The sequence below is a fragment of the Hyaena hyaena genome, unplaced genomic scaffold (genome assembly GCF_003009895.1).
Source record: "Hyaena hyaena isolate Hyena2069 unplaced genomic scaffold, ASM300989v1 scaffold_1491, whole genome shotgun sequence".
NCBI lineage: Eukaryota > Metazoa > Chordata > Mammalia > Carnivora > Hyaenidae > Hyaena > Hyaena hyaena.
In genome coordinates, this window is record NW_024082120.1 from 58457 (window position 1) to 78708 (window position 20252).

The following is a 20252-nucleotide window of genomic DNA, read 5'->3' on the forward strand; positions in this document are numbered from 1 at the left end:
ATAGGCCAATGACTCAGGGAATAATTAGATGGATGACTCTTTTTAAACATAAGTAAGTAAAGAACCTATTTAATTAAAAACAACAAAATGTTTTTGGTTCCTAGAGGTAAATCTGTTATAAAACAACACTTCCATATGTAATTAGGAAATAAATCAGTATAGGTTTTCTTTTGTATGCTCAATCTTTTGAAGGAAGTCAAGGAAAGAATAAATATTGGAACACTGAAATAATTAATGTTTTTAAGGACAACCATGAAATCATCTTCCCTGCATGCCATGAAAAAAAGGAGAAACATGCATCCATCCTTTAAGTGTTCCATGATTAAATGACCTTCCCTAGGATTCTAGGCTCGTCCAAAAACCTTCATGTTTTATATAATTTATGGTGTGGTTTTATATACTTGCTCCTGATCTAAGAGTCAGCAGATATATAATTAATAAAATCAGCATAACAACTCTTAGAATTATTTACCTACAAAACCAGATATCGAACATGGCATCCTGCAGTGTTTTCCAGTTAAAAGAAATATCTCACATAATTTTATAGATGAGGCCTATTGAAAAAAAAAAGGAATTATCTCTACAGCAGAAGCTCACACTAACTATTAAGAAAACCCTAGCAGGGGCGCCTGAGTGGCTCAGTTGGTAAAGTGTCCAACTTTGGCTCAGGTCATGATCTTGGAGTTCATGAGTTCAAGCTCTGCATCGGGCTCTGTGCTGATAGCTCAGAGCCTGGAGCCTGCTTTGAATTCTGTCTCCCTCTCTCCCTGCCCCTCCCCTAAAAATAAATAAACATTAAAAAATTTAAAAAAGAAAACTATATCAGATGCCTTCTAGACTTGACATTAGGATCCTACACTCTTATCCCAACGCCTGGCCATTTGCCTACCATGGATGACTTCTGGACCATCAGCAGCAGCATGCAGTCTGCTTTCCTGGAAGGGATAAGAATCTTTGATGGATTCTCAGGCTCACCAGGGAGAAGGATATAGCATTACATGTAAGCACCACATAACAGCACTATATATCTGAAACAGTAGCTGTACAATACGGAATTATTTTAACCATGTTTCCAAACTGTTCCGTCTAATGACAGTTAAAGCTAAACATGAATATGAACAAGTGGAAGAGAAACTTGTGACATCCATTCTTAGCTTTTATAGTAGAAATATTTATATAAAAAAATCTTCATTTAAAAATATATTGCTAAATTACTCTATGAAATTTGTTATTAGCTAATAACATAATTTTATCTATGCAAACTTTTAAAAGTGACACTGAAGTTGGATAAATTATTTCACACCAAAAGTTACTGTATCTCAAAGAAAATAAAATGAAGAAATATCTACAAATATGAATCTTCAAAATTTAATGTGTATACCTGTACCTGTTATAAGACAGAGCTCTGAAAAAAATTGTCATTGTATTTATAAAGAAGGCCAAGGAAATATGTCTTAGGTGGTGGTCAGCCATATCCTTATTGCTTTTATCATCCTGGCCCTCTATCAAGAACATGCATTTCTGGTTCATTTAATCAAGAATAGTTCTCTTATTTGGTACAGTTATGACAAATTTCATTTGTAACTTCTCATTAGGTTTCCAAAAGACACCACATTAAAATTCAAATTATGGTAAAATTCTGTAAGTGTAGCATATGGGGAAAGTGGAGAAATACATCTCTAAACATATTGGATCTACAGAAAATCATTTCATTTTCAAATCTAAGTTTATCCTTTCCAGTTTCTCTGTTCCATTATTTTTTATGTTCTACATTCATTCCTTATTCACTCTTTACTAATTTATTTTAGATATAGCAGTATAATCAGCAGTAATGTGACCAGACTGCACTATACTTATTACCATATATTTTCATATAAGCATTTTGGCAGTCAGTCAACTTCATTGTGTCCTTTGGAGATCTAATCATACAGAAAACCAATGACAGAATACACATTAGTTATACGTACAAACTTGAGTCCTGAGAGCAAAACATAAAGGTTAAAGGAGGTGATAACTTCTCATTAAGGCTGGAAGAAATTTGAGAAACTTAAATGAGGAGGTTCTGAAATCCCTCACTACGTTGTAGCCAATCTTAAGAAGCTAGCCTAAGAATGTATTGTCTTACCATTCATGACCAAGGGTGAGCAGGTACCTGACATCACAATCATGTTATATTTGAACTTCATCTTCTGCTTTAAGTTCACGGCATGTCCCACTTAGATGTGTTCCTAACGACTCCCCCTCTGAAAACAGTGGGGTCCTGGCAGGTGTCTGTGTGGTCAGCAGGAAAAGAGATGGGGAAAAGCTGTGGGTCGTGACTTCCGGCAGAGAACTGAGATGGTAGGGAAGGGGGGAGTGTGGGTATTTCTGAAGCACTTACCCTGGAGTTCTGGCTGGCATTCTTGGTGGAACTGCTTTAATCCCAGGCTGGGCTACTGCTGTTATCAAAGGTGGTGGAATAACTAAAGATTTCTCTTTTGGAACGCCAGGTGTATGTAAATGTTCGTCTTTCAGTTTTGCGATATCGTTAAATACCGAGGCGAGAGGTTGGAACTTGGGTTCCCAACTGAGGAGATTATCCCAGTGGTAGCTGCCTCTCACATCATGATTGGAGGTTCTCTGGGTGGAAAGAGCTACACAGCTCACTTCCTGATCATGTGAAATAAAGGCAAACTCTCTCCTGACATCAGCCAGGATGTTCTCCTTTCTCTCTCTCTTCTTTAGTGTCTGAGGTAACACAAAATTTTGAACACAGGTTGTACCACAGCCTTCTTGATCTTCCTCAAATGTGTGGCTGGTTTCTGCGGTTTCGGCAGTGACCACCACATCGGTTTCTCCAGATAAGCAGGAGAGCTGATCTGAGTCCCTCGGGATTCCAGAGTCTGGGACCCTGGATTCCCGGTCACTCATTGCTGAGCCAGAGTCCTTTCTGTAAGGATGCTCATTTATCCTCTGGATTTCCTTATCTTCTGCACTTTCTCCTTCCACAGAACAGTGGCCACTGGAGTTTGAGTGCCTGTACAGATTCACAATGTCTTTCTCCATGATACTTATTAAACTCAACCACTCAGGCATGGAGTCCACAGCCACTGCCTCATTATGGCACTCCTGAGCTTTTTGGTAGGTCTTGAGCATGCCGCCCTCTGTGGTCAGTCTCAAATTGATATCTAAGGATGATGAGGTTTTCTTTTCTTCATAATTCTTTGCTGTGTCTTTTTGTTTATGTCTTAAAATCAATACAATTAGTATGAAGATGAGTATCAGAAACACTAAAAAGGAGACTGTGAGGCTGATTGAAAAGCTGATACCTGATATTGCTGAGTGTTGTCCTTCTGAGAAAGAAGACACATTTACAAAAACACTGCAAAATGTAAACTTGGAGTCCGGTTTGGGACTGTGAGCAATTATTTTCATTTCAATGATGTCCTGTTCACGGATTTGACTTCTTATCAGGGGAAGCGCTCTAGCCAAATAAATATTTCCATTAGTTTTGTTTACTAAAAAGAAAGGAGATGGAGTTTCCAAAGAGTAAAGAATAACTCCATCAATACCAGCATCTGCATCTGATGCTTCCACTCTGCCAATCAACTGTCTTGCTTTATTCTTTTCTGGAAGGTTGAAAAAATACTGATCTTGAGTAAAAATGGGTTCAAACTCATCTATCCCTTCAATATCCACCCAAACCATTAAGGAGGCTGCTGAGTCCCCTTTGTCTTTTGCCTGAACTGTGAGGCAGTATTTGTTGTCATTTTCATAGTCAAGGACTTGCTTAGTGTGAATATCCCCTGTTAAAGGGTCAATGAGGAAGGGATCATGATCATGAGGCATCCTATGAATGGTGGAACAGGGTGATGAAATAGAATAGGTCAATTCTCCATAAGGACCTGCATCAAAATCCAAAGCATTTACGGAACATATGGTAGAGAAAACAGGCACATTTTCAGGAACAACACAATTCAAGCTCGAGAACATAAACTGAGGTGCATGGTCATTATCATCCAGGACATTGATAAACATGACCGCAAAAGAAAAATGCTTCCTCTCTTCATCTGAAGCTTGAATAGTTAAAGTGAATTTTGTCATTTCTTCATAATCCAGAGGTTTAATCAAATAAAGAACTCCAGTTTTCCCTTCCAAATGAAAATGCCCTTTCTCATTTCCAGAGATTATGTAGTAGACAATTTCTGCATGTGGACCCACATCACGGTCAGTTGCAGAGACCACAGTGATGTGACTCCCTAGAGGGGTACTTTCCTTGACATGGGCATGGTATTTCAGAGTGTTGAATTTGGGTGGATTATCATTGACATCAAGTACTTCTATTGATACAATGGCTGTAGAGCTCAATGGAGGGAAGCCATGGTCAGATGCCAGGATGACAAGGTTATGACTAGCAGCTGCTTCTCTGTCCAGACTATGAAGCAACACCAGATAACCAACTTGCTTATACGGATATTCTGAATGAATGAAACTGGTTTCTACATGGAAATTATTCTGTGAATTACCACTGATGATAGAATAATCAACATGGATGTTTTCACAGGTCCAGTCACGGTCCATGGTTGAAAATGTGAGAAGTGTGCCTCCAATTTGAACATCTTCACTCAAGCTAAGGTTATAATATTCTATTGCAAACTCAGGGGCATAATTGTTTGTATCTTGTATTTCTATTTCTACTAAGGTAAGAGCACTCAGGTCAGGAATTCCACCATCACTGGCTTCAACAAGAAACTGGATTGTTGATTTTTTATCCAGACGTAATAGAGGACTGATAGTAAATATTGTGCCTGAAAAACAAGACATAGCATTTCAAGGCTGTGAAATTAAATTTTCATGATCCAGTTCTCAGCAAATATTACTATGTTTATTCATTTGCTATGTCTGTTATTTAAGTTACAACCAAGAGTAACTCCAAATAGAAATTTTAAATTATTATATTTATACTTTTCTAACACTTGAGATCCAGAAGTAATACTCCTGGCATTCACTGTATTAAATCTATGTGCTGCCTGAAGATGTCTTTGCCACAAATGTCTCTTAATTTTACTTTTGTATAATAAGCTGTTCATTACTATTTTTTAAATTTTGTAATGTTTATTTATTTTTGAGAGAGACAGAGTGTAGTGGGAAAGTGGCAGAGAGAGACGGGGAGACACAGAATCTGAAACAGGCTCTGGGCTCCGAGCTGTCAGCACAGAGCCTGATGCAGGGCTCTGACTCAAAAGCCATGAGATCATGACCTGAGATGAAGTCAGACACTTAACTGACTGAGCCACCCAGGCACCCCTCCCTTACTATTTTTTAAGAAAATGTATTCTTATTTGAAAAGTGTATATTCTACTCTACTACCTATAGACACATGTATAGGAATATTTTAGTATAAAGATATTTATTCTGGAAATACTAGTTGACAGTCTAGTCAAATAAAGGTAATAGGATAATGCTGAATTTCAACTATTGCTTAATTATAAAGGTATCTTTCCTAAGCTTTTTCTTAATTCAGCAAGTGGCTTTTCCTTTTATTGATGAAATATACTTAATAAATTTTATTATTTTTAACACATAAATATGTAATTAGGGTTCCACTGTGAACTAAATTGATCTGATAACATTTAATGTTTTAAAAACATCCTAATCAATATCTAACTACAAAGTTTATTGATAACACTTGTCAAGTAGAAGTGTTGCAAGATGGAGTGCTCAGAGGAACCACCTCATTCACTGTGAGAGGCTATGGCCAGGACAGCAGCTGATTTTATCTGAGCACTGTGCATCCCCCAAAAAAAGGGAGAGAAGAAAAGAAGAGCCAAGTCTCTGACATGTTAATATCCATACAGTGGCATTTACCCACAGGCTGTGCGGCAACATGACCTACTTGTCGCAAACCTCCATGGGCTGCACACTGGTCTTTGGCAATTAAATTCTTCTTTAGGGCAATCCTCAGGTTAATTTTTTATTATTAAAATCTCTTTTAGTGTTTATTCATTTTTGAGAAAGAGAGAGACACAGAGCATGAGTGGGGAAGGGGCAGAGAGAGAGGGAGACACAGAATCTGAAGCAGGCTCCAGCCTCTGAGCCGTCAGCATAGAGCCCGAGGCAGGGATCAAAGCCACTAACCATGAGCTCATGACCTGAACCCAAGTTGGACGTTTAATCAACTGAGGCACCCCATGAAGTTAATTTTAAACCAGTTCTCACCTATGAAATAATGCAGTGGTGGGTAGAGATGGGGCACACGTGGTATGACATGGCCTGGGACCTGTTCTTTTCAGGAGTGTGCTCTGCTAGGGACCGTGTTTTGCTAATGAAAATATCGTATCAAATTTAGTTTTTAACTTCTACTCATTTTTATGCTTCCTCTATAAAATTCTTAACTGTTCTAATCTGAAATCACTTGCCTGAGTGCATTTCATGACCACAAGTGACTTGCTCTCTGATAAAAAGACAAAAGAGCCTTGGAAGGCATCAAATAAACTGGGATACCACAATAATTTTTCTCCGCATACATGCTCAAATAATTTTCCTTTTTCAATTTTTGTCCTTATTGAATGTATTATGCTATTACTGAACTTTCTGTACTTGGCTTGGAAAAAAAGCTTCCACACTCTTATAACACGAAATCCTCAGTACTAAATGAATCCCTTTGAATGCATTCTGATGCTTGTTGAGGCCTGGGATAATTACCCAAACTGTCCATAGTTGGACTGATCAACTGGGTGTTTACTACATTGGGGTCTCTGATGTCCTGCACATTTGCCAGCATGTAATCAATTCCTTTTGCTTTCCAGCCATTGAGATGTTAGAGAAGAGAAATAACACCAGGGTTTGCTACCACAGCATTTAATGTGCAGACCAATAAGAAGGGTGGCATCTATAATACCAGGGGGTGAGGTGGGAACGTTTTTGGAGCATTTGGAAAAGATTATTTCAGGCTTCCACCCTGTAACTCAAACCTACGAACACTAAAGCCACTGTGAATAACTCACCATTCACCGGATCAATTGAAAATTCCTTCGATGAGGAAAGGATTCTGTAAGAAATGTTCTCGTTGCTTTCTATGTCTGTGGCTGCCACAGTCAGCACCGAGTACCCTACAGACACTGATTCGGGAACAGTGGCCTGAAGGAAAAAAGAGAGAAATAAGCCCCGTGCTTATAGGCAGAGATATTTTCAGGAACAAGGCCAGAAAGTAAAGTCACTGCATTCATTTTCCTTGTGGAAAATGCACACATTAATTTATAGAGTTGACATATTAAGAACATTATTTGGTAGACCTAGAATACAGAAAAGCAAAATGAAAAAAAGTTTTCGTTCAGTTTGGATTATTATGAAAAAAATTCCATTTAAATGACATCTACAGCACAGGGGATAGTTAGTAAATTCACCATTGTAGTCTTACATTATGTACATTGTATAATTTAGCAAGCCTTCACAGAAAATCATTACTTAGGTTAATTTCCCTTCTGTGTTTATGCTTCAATCATGCATTTGCTACATTCAGAAGTCCTGATGCCCGTTTCCAAGTATTTAGCTGAATGCTATTATTATCCTTACTTCTATAAACATACTGAGCTGTAAAACAAATCAAATTTCCACTTTACAGTTTTGTTTGTGACTTATTTCTGCAAAATGTTCAATGTATTCCAAAACTATCTCTAGAAAAGAAAGGGGTTTCCCAGGTTAACTGCTGAGAATCTAAACCTCCTTATTTTCTGGTAGCTTTGAAAGTATTAGGTCAGTTCTGATTGTTATGGACAACTGGATTCCAATCTCTAGAAACTAAAAAAAAAAATGGAGATACACATACATAAGAAACTGAACTGAATGAGTTACTTAAGTACATATGTACTTACCATATCTTCCATGACACTGAATATAAAACCCTCAGCATCAAGTAAGGCACTAAACACCATGAATGCCGTCTGCCTAAATCAGTCTGTCAACAATAGTAGGCTTACATTATTCCCCATTCTTTCTAGTCTGGCTACGGTTTCAGCATCTCTTTGAGCTTTTTACCTGGTAAGAATCTTGAGAAAATACTGGTGGGTTGTCATTGACGTCCAACACACGGACCATGACTCTTCCCTCTGTGTGATGCACAGTATCTGAAATTTGGACGAGCAGCTCATATTCAGTAGCTTCTTCAAAATCCAATGTTTTCACTAGCACCACTGCTCCAGTGTTCCGATCAATGGCAAACTTGGTTCCAGGATTACTCTCTTTGGCAAAATTGAAGATGAAAGCTGGATTCAAATCCACATCATGAACTGATATCTGAGTCACAATCACACCAGGCAAAGAATCTGCAATAGTCATGACCAATGTCAGTCTCCATTAAAATTCATCCTTTGAAATACTTTAATAGTTCAGTCCAAACATTTTAACTTTAAGTCCAACAGATTTGCTATTTCTTGGCATGATTTCTCATACAAAGCTCATTATAAACCGAACAAAAACTCTGAAGAATTTATGAGCCCAATAAAGTGAAAATTTACCACTGAGTAGGGAATTGAGGAGGTAGAGTATATTCAATTCTTATATTGCATTTTTTGTCATATGAATGCAACACAATTCCAGGACCAAGAAACATTCTCAACCACTTATTTGTATACATAGTTTCTGTATTAAAATCATATATACATAGGGGATATGGGTGGGAAGAAGGTTATTACTCAGAACATTAATACAAAGCATACAATTTTGAAACATAAGCAAGATTTAAGTGAAAATATTTGTACACTAAAGTTAGAAATATAGCTCCCTGTACTTATTTCTGTAAAATTATTTCTTTTGGAGTGGCACATATACCGCTTCCTTCTCTTAATATCTGACTCTCAAAATTATCCAGACTATTGAAAGACAAAGTATACATTGTGCTAGTGATAAAAGCAAATCTCTAATATTATTCACCAAAACAAAAATCACAAAACAGATGGCACGCTAAGTGCTAACACACAATATGTGTTCTATAGTCTAAACTGTCACAAAAGGCACCTCATTTTAAAAAATATTTATTTTGGGGAGAGCACAAGTGGGGAAGGCACAGAGATAAGGGGGTTCAGAGGATCTGAAGCAGGCTCTGTGCTGAGAGCAGCGAGCCCAATGGGGGCTTGAACTCACTAACTGCGAAATCATGACCTGAGCCAAAGTCAGACACTCAACTGACTGAACCACCCAGGTGTCCCAAGGGACCTCATTTTTAAGCTTAGAAGTATGGTGCAGGTAGAAAGAGGAGGCCAACATACTCAGAATGGTTCTCCTGTATAGAGGCTCCCTGTAATTTTCATATTTCAGGCTTGAGCAGTCTGGTTGTGCATCAACCACCCCTTACCCTGTTCAGTATGTTTTGATTTATGCCATCTGTTCTTGTGATATACTTACAATGGGCACGCTGCTGCTTTGTGATGCTAATACATGTGCTGAAGAAAAGGACCCTCAGTAAAAGCAAATGAAAATGTATCAAATGGGTGAGAGGCAAAACTGGAGAACTTTTTAATTGTAGAATATTTTAGAGTATTTGTAGGTATCTCTACACATCTACAAATACATCCTTCTGTGCATGGTAATTTGTTTGGAAAGTGAACATACTAAAAGGTGTGAAACATCCTAGGAGTGAGCTGGATATTAAGAGTAAAAGGACAGTGACAAGAAAGGGGTCAGCACTTTCTCTGCAATTTCAATGATTCAAGAGTTGGGGTGAATTTAGCAGTACAGGCCACTGACCATGGACAAAGTTGGGACTGCAGACTATGGAGTCATATAATACAGAGACCCACACAATTAAGATTAATTAGCATATCATGTAAAATGTAATAGTTTCTACCTCCACCATGCATGTGGGTATAATCTTTCTGTAAATGCTTCAGTTTAGTTTACACTAGAGGGAAGCAATAATTTTGTGTGATGAGTACCCCTTCACTTACTACTTGCCATCAATATACTGCAAAGACGGACAAAATTATCTAAGGACACTGCTCCTTCTCAGGGGAGCTTTAGAATGATCATCACAGTCAGCAAAGTATGCTTCTTCATGGAGTAGATTTCATTTTTTGAGAAATATTGGCACACGAAAAACAAGCTGTGTGGAATGCCACTTTGAGCCTTGGGAATTGGCCTCCTGAGGACTTAAATGCAGATCCCAGCTTTAACATTCAACTTCTTTGACATTTGATATTTTAACTTTTGACCATCCCTTTTCTATTCTGTAAAATGAAGACAGAAGCAGTCTATGTTGCCTGGTTGTTGAGAATTAGTACTCATATTTGATATAATGCCTGGCTGAGAAAATGGTAGATGATATTATATAAGTTAAAACCACGATTCAAAACTGCCACACTTACTTTCTGCAATTTCCACTTCTCCAGAGGGGAGAAACGCAGGGGCATTGTCATTTGTATCGGTCACCTGTATCTTGATCACACTTGTACCAGAAAGTCTGGGCATCCCCTTATCTGTAGCTTGCACAATCAAGCTGGTTTGAAGAAGAATCAAGGAATGTAATCCATTATTCAGAGAATTAGAAATATAACATAAATATCAAATATCCAGTAGAAAACTTAAAAATGAGCTGACTAGCTACTTTTATATTTCTCCCCCTACCTTTTTCTAAATGGTATCATTTTAAAAAATTATTTCATAAGAATGCTAGTCTGAAATTTATTTATTTACTTATTTTAATTTTTAAAAATTTTTATTTAGTTTTGAGAGGAGGGAGGGAGAGCGGGAGAGGGAGGGGGGAGGGAGGGGGAGAGACAGAAGAGAGAGACAGAATGTGTGCAGGGTAGGGACAGAGAGGGAGGGAGACACAGATTCTGAAGCAGGCTCCAGGCTCCGAGATGTCAGCACAAAGCCCAATGTGGGGCTTGAACCTACAAACAGTGAGATCATGACCTGAGCAGAAGTTGGATGTTTAACTGATTGAGCCACCCAGGCACCCCTGAAATTTATTTTTGATGCATTTAGAAAATAAAATTCAGCAAGCCACCAGGGTTAAAGTGGTTTAAAACAAATGAACCATTTCTGGAGACAGACCATAGAATTCAGTCCTTCCTACCGAGAACAACCTAAAATGTAAGAACAACAACACCTGTTCTTTGGAGATGTAGATTGCCTCCACCTTATCATGCATGGCCTGGACATTACTACATATTTATATTTTACTGTACCAACAAAAGATAGAGCCACTGAGAGTGTTTTGTAATGATGTTATTTTAGATCCACATTTCCAAATCAATAGAAACTACAGAATTAAGAGAGGACACTGCATGATTAACATACATACAAAAATGCATGACTGTCTAGAACTATAGAGTTAGGTGAAAAATTCCATGATCTATAAGAATTTACATGTAGCGATTTCATCACTCTTGGATGATGGTGCAACTATCTCCAGCAACTAAATTAGAAACCTTATTAGTGTCTTCAACTTCTCCATTCCTGTCACCACCTTTCCAACACCCAACTAATTATGAGTCTTATGGATTTTATCTCCTGTGTCCACAACAACTGAACTCTTGCTTTCAGAACCATAGGTAGGCTGATCAAATATCCTGCTTTGTCCGGACTGAAGGGTTTCCTGAAACATGGGACTTTCAGGTTTTTTTAAACCAGGACAGTCCTGGACAAACAGAACAAGTTGATCTCTGTAGCCTCATTCCCTCATCATCTTCACCTGGAATGTTCTCTCTTCACTATATCCCTTCTCAACTGGATTAGTGTTTGTTCAACAGTCTCCCTCCTGCAAGTCTCATCTGCCCCTTTTGATCCCCCCCGCCACTGCAATTCAATTGCTCCATCTAACAACCTGAATTGAAAGCCTGACTTCCCTATAAAAAACTTTTCCTTGGCTTTCCACGTCTACAAGAGGTAATCCAGGCCTTGAGCACATACACAAGACCTCCTATGACTTGGCTTCTGCCTGGAATCCCTATCCTTATCCTACCCTCTTTATATTCTGAAGCTCACATCTCCGGGAAGTTTTCACTGACCTCTGGTCTGATTTGGATGCTCCTTTCCCCATCCCACAGCACCTTGTACATTCTTCTGACACAGGAATTGTCACCCTTTGTTTTAAATGATTTATTATCTGTCCCTCCCATAAGTTTCTTGAAGGCAGGTAAGCTATCTTATTCGATTTTTAAAAAGATATGTTGACTTCTGGTTTCTCAAGATTGTCTAAGATTGTGAGTGTATTATATGACAGAGCCAGGATTCAAGCCCAGATCTTGGTTGATGAGAAAGCCTGTGCTCTACTATCTCAGCTCCACTATATATTTTAAACATGCCTCTCTTACTATGTATATATCATGCCCTAATACATAATCGTTAGCTTTTCACTCCCCTAGTCTAAACACTATGAATTCCAGGAGGGTAGCTGAGTAATGAAATAAGATGTCAATCAGAAGACAATCTTTATTTCAGAAGTAGTATTAGTCTTAGCCAGTGGTTGATGCCTCCCTTTAAGAAACTGAGTCTTAGAAATTGATACATTTCTACTTTCTTTTCCCTTAGCTTATCTGTTAAGTGTTCTATCTTTCTAATCTAACATTTTAAAATGATATAACATAAGCACCAACTCATTCTTGGTTGGGATTCTTTAAATCCCATTTAATAGCAAATAATCACTGTTTACTGTTCATGAAGCATATAGGCTGCCTTCTACACTATCAGAGCTGGGACATCAGTAAAACAACTACTTGAATTTCACACTTCTGGAGCTTAAGAATCATTCCATGGGGAAAGTTTGTTTGGTTAGCATGGACTGATGTCAGATACATATGGAAAAATTTTACTAAAAATAAACAAATCATAATGTTCTCTGCCTATGCTACCTTCCCCTCCCCAATGCCATGCTAATAGCTCAGCCAAGACATCAAAGTTATGGCTCTGTCGATTCTACTATAGCTGTAACCACCCTTATTTTTATGTTACAGTTTCAGGAGTTCTATATAATGCCTATGTCAACTTAAATGAGAATCTCTGATATGGTAGAAAATACACAATTCAGTTTCAAAATAAAAGGATGAGTAAGAAGTTCCTTAATGGCTTGAAGAGCAGATGAAAAATTATGAAGACAGATGCACTGAGATTGCACACATAACTTCTGAGAGACCTCCACGTTTCTATGATGGCTCCTTGGCGGTGGTGGGGTGAGACACTGAGCTAAAAATAGCTTGGAGATTATTTTAAACTCAACATAAAGAACAATCAAGTCCCTGTGTCCACTGTTCTTCACTCTCAGGCAAAAGAAGCCCTGATTTTCATATTCAGTAAATAATACTGAGGGACTGTCCTTGAAGAAGTGAAAGCCCCTCCCAAAGAAAAAAGAACTCTCTAGATTGTCATTTGTCTGTCATCCTGCAAAGTAGTCAACTTCCTCTCTAGTTTATCTGAAAGTGAAGTGTGCTGATTAGTAAGCTCTGGCTGCCCACTCACAGATTCTAATGACTTTCCATTGTCTCACTCAGAACCATGAACGGTTAGATACTTACAGCCATGAACGGTTAGATACTTACAGCAAGTCTCCAGTATGAAAAGAGAGTGCAAAACAAAGAGAAGAAATAAACCCAAAAGAAACAGGACATTTCGAAAGGACAAAAGAAAATATGTAAACAATTCTAATTAATGTCCTTGGAGAGATATCTGAAGATAATTCACGTATGAAACAAGAACAAAATGCTATGGAAAAGCAGAAAGATTAAGAAAGAGCTTTTGGGATTGAGGTAAGATGGTGGGCTCGTGATGAGGAGCTGTTTGGGGATGAAAAATAGGTGTGCCTGGAAGCAGATTTGAAAATCAGTTTCTCAGGGGCGCCTGAGTGGCTCAGTCGGTTAAGCATCCAACTTCGGCTCAGGTCATGATCTCACGGTTCGTGGGTTCAAGCCCCGCATTGGGCTCTGCTGACAGCCAGCTCAGAGCCTGGAGCCTGTTTCAGATTCTGTGTCTCCCTCTCTCTCTGACCCTCCCCTGCTTACAGTGACTCTTTCTCTCTCAGAAATAAATATAAATAAATAAATAAATAAATAAATAAATAAATAAAAATAAAGATCTGAGGGGTGCCTGGGTGGCTCAGTCAGTTAAGCATCTGACTCTTGGTTTCAGCTCAGGTCATGATTTCCCAGCTTTGTCGGTTCGAGGCCTGCATCTGGTTCTATGCTGGCAACATGGGGCTTGCTTAAGATTCTCTCTCCCTCTCTCTGCCCCTGCCCCACTCACACTGTTTCTGTCTCTCTCAAAATAAATAAATAAACTTAAAAAGAAAATAAAGATCTGAACATGCACTCAAGTGCTTCTAGACAGCCTACAGAATCAAGTACAATTTCCATTATATGGAGTATAAAATCCCTCAAAACTTGCTTGCAACCTACTAGCCTCTGTTTTTATTTGTTTTGTTTTTTGGGTCATGGTGAGCTTGTTTCCAGGTTCACTGGGGTATAACTGCACACACCACTGTGTATGTTTAAAGTGTATAACATAAAGATTTGACTTACATATATTGTAAAATTATTATCACAATAACTTAGTTGGCCTCCATCATTTCATACAGATACAAAAATGGAGAAAAACTATGTCAACCATGTTGCATATCTCATCCACAAGTAAGAGTGGATCCACAAATAAGACTTAATTTCTCTTGTAACTGAAACTGCACCTTTGGCCACCTTCCTCCTTTTCTACTGTGTCCCCAGCTTCTTTTTAACACCTCACACTCAGGTGCTTCTCAAGTGCACTGTACCCCTTGTTACTGCCAAATATACCAAACATTGTTGCATATCCATCAATTTCTGTCTTCTTACCCAAAATGTCTTTTATTCCTTTTTCATGGGAATCAAAACAATGGGGTTGCCATCCCAACTCTTCTTTATGAGTCACGTATTTTGGAAAAGACAACATCACAGTTCACTTCCTACCCTGTACACATAACTACTTCTCGCTATTTCTCTCATGGTCATAATGAGCCCACCATGGAGAGTATGAGTCTAATGTTGCTCCTGGTAATAACTGCTCTTTGACCTTGAATATTTATGCTACAGAAACTGAAGTTTTAAACTTTTAAATTAACTCTTATTTCCCTAAAGTTTTTTTTTCTCTTTTGTGTTTCATAAATATACAGGTATGTACTTTACAGATTCACTCACATGGTACAGGAGGAAGCCTTACAATGACCACTCACGTGGGCAAAAACCCCATCCATTCTACTATTTACAAGCTGCCTATTTTTGGCAAAAATCTTTACCTCTATGAACTTCAATTTCCTGTTTCTGTAAATCTTAATCTCTTATGAAGATTTGATATATAAAGCAGCTCCATAAATGGCAACTATTGGGATTATTTTTTAAGCTTATTTTGAGAGAGAGAGAGAGAGAGAGGGAGGGAGGGAGGGAGGGAGAGATGAGCAGGGGAGGGGCAGAGAGAGAGAGAGAGAGAGAGAGAGAGAGAGAGAATCCCAAGCAGGTTCCATGTCATCAGCCTGATGTGGGGCTTGAGCTCCCAAAATGTGAAATCATGACCTGAGCTGAAATAGAGTTGGACATTGAAATGACTGAGCCATCCAGACACACCTGCGACTACTGTGATTATTAACATGCCTTCTATCATGTTATAATGGCAATTGATTTTTTTGGGTTCCCTAAAAACAAGAACTCTTTCATGTGTCTTTACATTCCTGGCCTCATGCTTGGTAAATAGTTGTTAAAAATCAGAAATATCAGTCAGATAAAACCTAAAGGCTATTTTATAATTTGTCATCACCTCTCCACTGAGTTTTCTTATATGTGGCTTAATATGAGATCTAAAAATCATTCCATTTTTATTTAATGCATTTATATGGAGTATAATCATAACTGATTTTTCCCTCATTTTATATTATAAAACAAAGGGTTAGAATTGGGAATATTTTCTTCATTATAAAACAAAGGGTTAGAACTGGGAATATTTTCTTCAACCTGACAAAATAACAATACTTCAAAAGTAAAGTTAAAGAGCTAAACGGCACCATTTGCAAAGCATCCACTAATGATGTAGCAGGCTAGGGGAAAATCATCCTGTATTTCCCACTACTTTAAATATCAGGGAAAGCCCCAAAGAGGAAGAGAAGCCAAAGGGGAGCACCTGAAGAGGCAGGAGATTTAAAATATTTCCTTGCCTTAGTGATAGTGGAGACTGGTGGGCGGGAGGGTGTGGCGAATGGGTAAAGCATGCGTGGGTGTGTGCGCATGCGCGTATTGGTTGTCTCTTTATCTGTCAGTGGCAGTGTGTGTATAGTTCAAAATCTCTCAGTTCCGGATCCTCATAGCCTTGAATTAAATTCTTCATGGGGAATTGGAGAGGGGCACTTTTAAATATTGGGGCCAATTTAGACGTTGGGAACATTGAAATGATGACGCAAATAGGAAAAAGCTGAAAGGAGTCTGATTTAATTGCTAATTAGGCTAATTAAGAAGAACGTGAGGACAGAAAGTCAGTACAATCCGGATATGCTTAGTTCCTGAACACTGCAGACCTTCAATAATCTCTGAATTTGTAATCACTCAGGTGGCACTAGGCTGAGACTTACCTGCAGTCATCTACAGAGAGAGAAAAATGGCTTTAGGCTTAAAATGACTGTAGAAACAATGTAGCAGAAATGTGTTTTAACATATTTATACAGCCGGTTTTAATATATTTATACAATAAGTATCATGACAATTGATTACATTAAAATATTACCGAAAAAAATCCTACTGGTTATTACAGGGTAAGTTCTTAAACTTTTAACATGCTTTTGAAGTCATATTTTGAAATATATTAAACAAAAAGAACTAAACAATCAAATTTTTAGAGCCGGGAAGGTTTTCAGAGATTAATTAATCCAATCCGCCCTGTAACAGATCCCACTGTAATCTGTTCTCGCTGCTCAACCACATGCATCTACTGTGCTTTCTTCATAAAACATGAAAGTAGTCTGGCCTAGGAGAACACTGGCACTCAGGTCTTTCATATGCCTGTTTTCCTTTGCTTAGAAGGTCTGCTCTGTAGCTCATACAGTGGAAACAGCGTGAGTCAAAATCAGAACACTTGGGCGTGAGCCTATGTTTGATCACGAAGCGGTTCTATGTCCTCGAGCAAGCCACCGTGTGCCTGCTGTCTTACTCTGTGAGTGCAAAAATGCCTAACTTAGCTTTCTCCAGAGGGGATGCTGAAGATTGAAGGAAACACTGTATGTGCAAGACCTTTCAGAAGAACGTACAAAATATGATATGACTATAAAGCACACTGAAATGCACAATGAGAAAGTCAAGCCTCTGACCCCAGCTTTCCCCCATGACCACTTCTCCAGAGACAGACAAGGTTAAGAGTCTTATGCTTACTTCCCAAAGTAGTGGGAGGAGATGGGTGTGCCTTGGCTCAGGTAGGCCTGCAGGATAACCCCAGTGCGCCGGATTTCCCCCACTCACCCATATAACCAATGGTTCCCTCCTCACTGGCACCTACAGAGAAACCATGTTTTCTTGTCAAAGCGCGTGCAAGGCTGGGCCATCATTCTTGAGGCAATTCCCATTCCCGGGCATTTTGCATTCCTTAGAGTCTTTTCCTTTTTCTTTTATAGACTCTGATGCCATATAGGTATAGCTAGACTTTTGTAGCACTGACTTTTTAAGATAACTAGAAGACCCACAACACTGTTATTCTCTCTTTTATGGAATTCTACATCATTCCGTGTACCTTGAACTCTAGACAAAATATATTTAATATTGAATGTGTGCTTAATAAGATCATTTCTATTAGGACACAGTACTGCCACAAGGACCTGATGACAGGGTTGTACTTTCATGCACAAAACTGAGTAAAGACTTAAAAAGAGAGGGGCGCCTGGGTGGCTCAGTCTGTTAAACATCCAACTTCAGCTTGGGTCATAGTCTCATGGTTTGTGGGTTCAAGCCCCACGTCAGGCTCTGTGCTGACAGGTCAGAGCCTGGAGCCTGCTCTTCCCCCACGCATTCTCTCTCTCTCTCAGAAATAAATAAATAAACTTCAAGAAAAAAGAATTAAAAAGAGAAATGTCACTCAGTCTTCACTATTTATAAAAACAATAACAACAATTACAGAGCACTCTATAACTCAGTAGGCATTTCACAAATACTGTCTTTTTTAAACATCTCTTATTTGGTGCTTAATAGCATCAAACATTCATAAAAGCTAAGAACTACAGGGGACCCTAAAGTTCTACCAGTCTAATTACTTTTTCCAAATAGCAAATACTTTCTACGGCTCCTTCAGTGTATCACAAGGGTGATCTAAGTTGGATCAAAGGGATACACATTTTACAACTAAGCTTATATAACAGGAAGTCATGGCCAAAGCAACAATTTTGTTAGCAACAAGCAGAATAAATGAGCAAAATGGACCTGAATCTGGGACAGACCTGTAGGAGTTGGTGAACTCGTAATCTAGAATCGCATTTGCTGTCACCATACCACTCAGCGCGTCCATGTGGAAGGCTTCCTCTTGGTTCCCAGAGAGAATAGAGTACTCAATGAGGCCATTCAATCCACTGTCCAGGTCGGTAGCAAAAACCTGTGAGGAAACAATTCTTCCATTAGATAAAGGTGTAATCTGCAATATGGGTTTAGGCTGTTTTTCAGATAAATGCACTATGAAATAATTACAGATTGTCAAACACGCTCTAAAAACAATGATCAAAGGAATAGGAACAAATGACTGAAGCTTACATTTATAATATAGTAGGAAATGGGTGAGAAAACTATTCTGCAGGCTCATTCAAAGGATTTCCAAATAACTTTTAGTGGAAGTAGCACATGTTTTGAACTATAATTTTAGGCAAGAGGAAAAAATATAGGGATACCTCAGAGTTATTGTGGGTTCAGTTCCAGACCACCAAAAGAAAACAAATATTGTAACGAAGCAAGTCAAATGAATTTTTTGTTGCCAGTGCATATAAAAGTTATGTTTACACTCCACTATAGTCTATTAAGTGTGCAATAGTATTATATCTGAAAAGCAATGTGCATATCTTAATTGAAAAATACTTGATTGCTAAAAAATGCTAATCATCTGAGCTTTCAGTGAATCTTGCCTCTGTGTTGAAGGCTGCCAAGTGACCAGGGTGTGGTGGCTGCTGAAGGCTAGGGGGGCGGGGGGGGGGCAGCTGTGGCAGTTTCTTAAAATAAGACAATGAGGTATGCCACATCCACTGACTCTTCCTTTCGTGAATGATTTCTCTGTAGCATGTGATGTTGTTTGATGGCATTTTACCCACAGGAGAACTTCTTTCAAAACTGGAGTCAGTCATTCCAAACCCTGCCCCTGCTTCATCAACTAAGTTTATGGACTATTCTAAATCCTTTGTTGTCATACCATCAGTCTTCACAGCATCTTCACCAGGTAGAGATTCCATCTCAAGGAACCACTGATCACTATCACCATAACAGATAGAATAATAATGAAAAAGCGTGAATACTGCAGGAACTACCAGTGAGACAAAGTGAGCAAATGCTGTTGGAAAAATGGCACCAATAGACTTGCTTAATGCAGATTGCCACGAACCTTCAGTTGGTAAGAAAATACAGTATCTCTGAAATATGATGAAATACGATAAAACAAGGTACCGTACTTGAAACAAATCTAATTTGCTTGAATAGAGGATTTCCAGTACTATATTTCAACTTATGCCAGTACCAGAAAACACATCTCTGCAGAGTGAATGGTAGTCGTTCATTTGCTGTTTTTCCTCCTTGAAGTACTGCCTGTAAAATAGGCCATATGTGGTTTTTTAAAATATTTTATTGAAAGTTTCATTGTAGAAGGACTTTTAATTAATGAAACAGCCTAGACTTCATGCTCACAAATTTAGATCCTGATCATTTATTCAGTAAATTATCAAAGTAATATTGAGGATGAAACAGAAGTTTTGCATCATTCTCCATGGAGCTGTATTATTTAGTCTGCATTACATTTTAATCACAAAACGTATCCTATAAGTGAATTCAAGATCTTGTTTAAGAATAAGTTGACAGATTAATCAAAAATTGTTTCTACTTATTTTTATCCTCTGAGTCCCTCAGCTTTGGCCTGACCCCACCTCGTATCCGTCATCTCTCTCCTGGGCGACTGCACTGATGTCCTGGTGGGGAGTTTGCTTCTAACTCCTTCCTCTCTCCATCTATCCTTCGCACTGTTGCCAGATCTCAGGGGATCCTGAGTGGCCCAAGTGGGACATCGAGGACCTCATCAGGAGGGCACTCAAGTCAGCT

The 20252-nt window shown here is 38.6% G+C and overlaps 1 protein-coding gene across 1 annotated transcript in view; it reads right to left on the reverse strand.

Annotated features, from left to right (window-relative positions):
* Window positions 1–762: 762 nt before the first annotated feature.
* Window positions 763–20252, reverse strand: part of DCHS2 (dachsous cadherin-related 2) — a 243455-nt gene continuing 223965 nt past the window's right edge. Inside the window, 5 exon segments of the mRNA XM_039223888.1 lie at window positions 763–4787; window positions 6987–7119; window positions 8017–8303; window positions 10341–10471; window positions 18404–18555. Coding sequence (XP_039079819.1) covers window positions 2170–4787; window positions 6987–7119; window positions 8017–8303; window positions 10341–10471; window positions 18404–18555 — 3321 coding nt within the window. The 3' untranslated portion in view covers window positions 763–2169.